General features: G+C 39.4%; 1 protein-coding gene across 1 annotated transcript; it reads left to right on the top strand.

The window, feature by feature from the left end:
- The first annotated feature begins 874 nt into the window (after positions 1 to 874).
- On the top strand, positions 875 to 3,939 carry LOC112906448. Its single transcript, XM_025980592.1, has 3 exons — positions 875 to 1,105; positions 1,207 to 1,287; positions 1,380 to 3,939. The coding sequence occupies exons 1-3, from the start codon at positions 875 to 877 to the stop codon at positions 3,591 to 3,593; spliced, it is 2,526 nt and encodes an 841-aa protein (XP_025836377.1). The 3' UTR covers positions 3,594 to 3,939.
- The last annotated feature ends 498 nt before the right edge of the window (positions 3,940 to 4,437 follow it).

The following is a 4,437-nucleotide window of genomic DNA, read 5'->3' as shown; positions in this document are numbered from 1 at the left end:
TAGATCTTTTTGAAAACGTAAAAATTGGAAAACAATAACAACTTTATTATATAGTAAAGTACAACAGATATGAAATTTAAAAAGACAATATGACAATTACAAATAGACTTAGAATTAGTTGTCAGGTAATTTAGATTGATAACATCACAAATGAAAATTCAAGAAAAGTGTTTATAAAAAGGATCATTCTCCCAATGTAGATCAATACACCGTAAAAGTTGACAAATTTGCTTTCATTGATAGGAGCCTTGTAATCATCCCGATCAGGAGGTAGTGCCACCAACACTTACGGTTTCCCACCGGTTATGCTCTTAAGGGTAGTCTTTTTCTTAACGTGTTCCCGAGTCGACTAATCGCGATTAGATTTTATCGATCCCCGTTCACGCGCTAAAGCTTTTTGATGAACCAGTGATTATTCGTACATAGTTCAACATAGGCCATTCACTGGTTCTAGAGATTTCTTTGGTTTAGCTGATTTAACGAAAAACTGACGAAGTCTTTGTTGGTGACTTCGTGAAGTTCCATAATTTTGACAGTTACCAGAACTATCGAACTTGCGTCAGTTTCTGCTTGTACAGAGATAATTCTTTTTGCTTACTGTTTCGTTGCTGCGGAATGTCAAATAAATAAATGAACTCGACATCTGTTTTATGAATTTCGAAAGAATTGCAACGTTATGATTATGAAATATTTAATTAATTTTGAAATATGTTTTAAAGTCTAAAATGGTTTTTTGAGTTTCATTAAAATTTCACTGCGTGACGGTATTGTATGTCATGTAATGTTGTTTTCGTTGTCAGTATTCGTTAGTGTTTATGCAAAAGCACATTGCTGTAGTCGGTGTTATTAAAGAGTTCATAGTGTTCATACTGTAATGTCTTCAAAAGAGGAACATTTGTACCATCAACTGTTCTTGGCCTATAAAGGTTCTCATGCTGACTTGCTAGCGCAACTGTATCAAAAAAATACCAACGAAATTTGGAAAACGGCTAAAGAAAAACTAAAAAATAAAGAAAAGCTTATAGAACATATAAATGATGTTATACGAGAGTTGAAGGTGAAGGCCACGAAGAAGAAAGCAACAATGCTTAGTTATTTTACACAAGTAAGTTTACTACTAAAATGTAATAATGACATAAGTATTATATTTAGTCCAAACCTTGATTTTTCATAAAAGAACTGGTCATAAGTATTTTATATTTCTAGCTACCTATGCAAACATCAAGCACGCCAGCAACACTATGGCCCAATGCTCCCTCGACTTCGCGTGCTCCTCAACAAAAACAGGTGCATCTGCTTATATGTGTTGTATATTATGTTCTTTTTTATCGCATGTGTCAATAATACCTATTCTTAATTAATTTTCTCTTGGTCTATAGGATTCGAATGTTGTAGCTTCATCCACGTGTTCATCTCTCATGGAATCGATTGTCGCAGTCGCTGGACATGAAAGCACTGCCGTCAAACGAAAGATGAGCGATATCCACGAGGAGCAAAGTCAGAATACTGATGGGGAAACTGTGGAGACATCGTCTACGGAACCAGACAAGACTTTGGTTGATTCGGTCATCACTAAAAATGTTCCAAGCAAACCGGCTCAAGAAACTCTTATGAAGAAAATTGGTCTACTGCAACAAAAAATAAATGTTCTCACTGAAGCAAGGGACACTGGTATAGCCAAAGATGATGTTCATGACGAAATAAAAAAGCTACGCAAAGAGTTGAAAGAAGAAGAGAAATGTTTGAAGAAAAAAAGAGACTCTGCTAAGCGTGCAAAAAAATTTCGAGCCAAAGAAAAACTGGAGAAAACTGAACGTCAGAGAAACAATCCTGCTGCAGCACAACCTCGAACTGGCCCTGGACAGCCCTCTTTAGTTGACTCGCAACCTGCTCTCCTAGAGACCATAATTAATATTGCCATTCATGGCAGCGCTGCTGATGAACGCCGCCGAACAGAGATGATTAGGAGTTGTCTCACTCTGTCCGACCTGCATGAAAGGCTGTTGTTAATGGGATTCCAAATTTCTCGAAGCGGCACATATCTTCATTTACTCCCACGCGTTTCTAACACACAAGAGGGAAGAAGACACGTACGTACTGTACCCGTAAAGTTAGCAAGACCACAGACCGAGATGCACAAAAAACACGAGGACGGGGAATTTTGCACTGCTACAATCAGGTCATTGGAATCTCTCGCTTCGCTTCTGGGACCGCAGCAAGTATTCGTTCTCTCACAAGACGATAAGGCACGTGTACCGATAGGTTTACCGGCAGTAAAAAGTCAGAGCCCTCTTTTAATGCATATGGAATACAGAATACTTTTACCTGATCATGACTGGGTCGTGGCAGAGCGGCACAAACTTATTCCTTCTGTATACGCCGGCGTCAACGTAGAACCTAACAATTTCGGTAGGGAAGAAGCTGTTGGGTACAGCGGGCCGACACACATATCCATAAGGAGCGGGAAACACTCATCCTCCACAGCGAACACCCACGCTTATGATTTCGAATCACTTTTATCAATACCTTCATTCAAATCCTTAATGATGACAGAATCGAACACCGTGAAGCCAGTAATCATCATCTTTGTAGATGGTGGGCCGGACGAAAACCCGCGTTATCGCAAAGTCAAGAACTTTGCGATTGAACACTTTAAAAAATACAACCTGGACGCCCTGTTTATAGCGACTAATGCTCCTGGGCGGAGCGCATATAACCGAGTTGAGCGTCGCATGGCTCCCCTCAGCAAACGACTGGCAGGCGTCATTTTGCCTCATGAACATTTTGGTTCTCATCTCGACGACAAAGGAATGACTACGGATGATGATTTGGAAAAACGCAATTTTCAGCACGCTGGGGAAACACTTGCAGAAGTGTGGAGAGAAATGAAAATTGATAATTATGACGTTTCGGCGGAGTATAGACAGCCCGAAGATAGCATGCAGGATCCAGCAGAACCAAATCTGGCGTGGTATAGCGTTCACGTCCGTGAATCGCAATATTTCTTACAGGTTATAAAATGCGCAGATGAATCCTGCTGTTCACCACCGAGAAGTGCATTGAAATCTGTGTTTACGGATACTTTCATGCCGCCACCTTGCCCAATACTTCAAACCCCAAGCAAGCTCGTAGTACCCAGTTTGTTAGACAAAGGAAAATCCAAGTTTTCGCCACTTCTTGTAAGGTTGTCCGTTAATCTGTCACCTCCTCTAGAAGGGTTTAAGCAGATGCCTTACGATTTCTTTTGTCCATCTGTACAATCCGACCTAAAGAAAAAAGTATGTCCAACCTGTGGGATCTATTTCACATCTCACAGGAGTGTTCAAATGCACTGTCGTTACGTGCATGGCAAGACTGTCCAAGACCATTGTGAAACTAGAGTACGGCCACAGCGCCTTGCTGCCAGAAGGGCAAATGAGCTTCTCTGCATTGTGCGTCGTTATGAAACATCGTCTGAGGATGCTGACTGGCTCGACGAAGACGAAGTTGATGCAAGTGGCTTAACAATTCCAGAACCGTCTTCGTCTGCACTCCAGGTGCCAGTGATGAAAGAATCTGAGTGGCTAGCAAACCCGTGGACAGAGGAGCAGTAATTTCAATCGAATTGTTTTTATAGACCTACTTAGATACTTGGTTAATAGTTGATTATTTTTTAATTTTGTTAAGAATACGATTTTATTTCGAGTAAAATGTTTAATTTCAGTTGGGTTTCTGTTTATAATTGCATTGCCAAAGGTTAAAATAAATATGTTATTTTATTTGAAGAATTTATTAGTAAAAAAGCTAAAATACTTAGGAGAATGAAGGAGAAAAACAATTGTGTTTTGTAAAGCCAAAAATTTATAAAAAAATAAACAAAATACGCAGGTGTTGCGAATTAAAAATCTCTTGTTTTATTATAAGGCAATTAAAACTATACGAAGGATAAAAACTATAACAACTTTTTGCGACTTCAGGGTAAAAATGATGACTTGAGTGTTACGTAACCTTTAGAGAGGGGGGTGGGGGGGGTACAGAAAAACGTTACGGAGCGTTACAGTGGGGGGAGGGGGGGTCAAAAATCTTCAAAAATTGCGTTACGTAATACTTGAACGCTCCCAAACCAGTTGGTTAGCACTTTCACCCCTTCCTCTATCAGGGTGGAGATTATGTTATAAATAGGCCGACACACTCATAATGAGACAACATCAAAAAAGAAGAGAAAGACAACAAAATTAAGAACAATTAAGACAACACCCGACAACAATTAGTAGCATCAGTGTATCAAGTTCAGGGTCTTCAATATATGTACATAAATTTGTAGTAATAACTGTATATTTGTAAATAAATTTACTAAGTGCAGTTATTCGTGTTATTCATCACTGAGGTAAATTATTTGCACTTACAATCCTTCCAAAAATTCGTGTGCTCCCTCATAGGAGAAAGAAGTGGCGCGGC

Source organism: Agrilus planipennis, unplaced genomic scaffold (assembly GCF_000699045.2).
Source record: "Agrilus planipennis isolate EAB-ADULT unplaced genomic scaffold, Apla_2.0 scaffold193, whole genome shotgun sequence".
In the NCBI taxonomy this organism is placed as follows: domain Eukaryota; kingdom Metazoa; phylum Arthropoda; class Insecta; order Coleoptera; family Buprestidae; genus Agrilus; species Agrilus planipennis.
The sequence above is the reverse complement of the archived record's forward strand: the minus strand, read 5'-3'. Positions and strand labels throughout refer to the sequence as shown.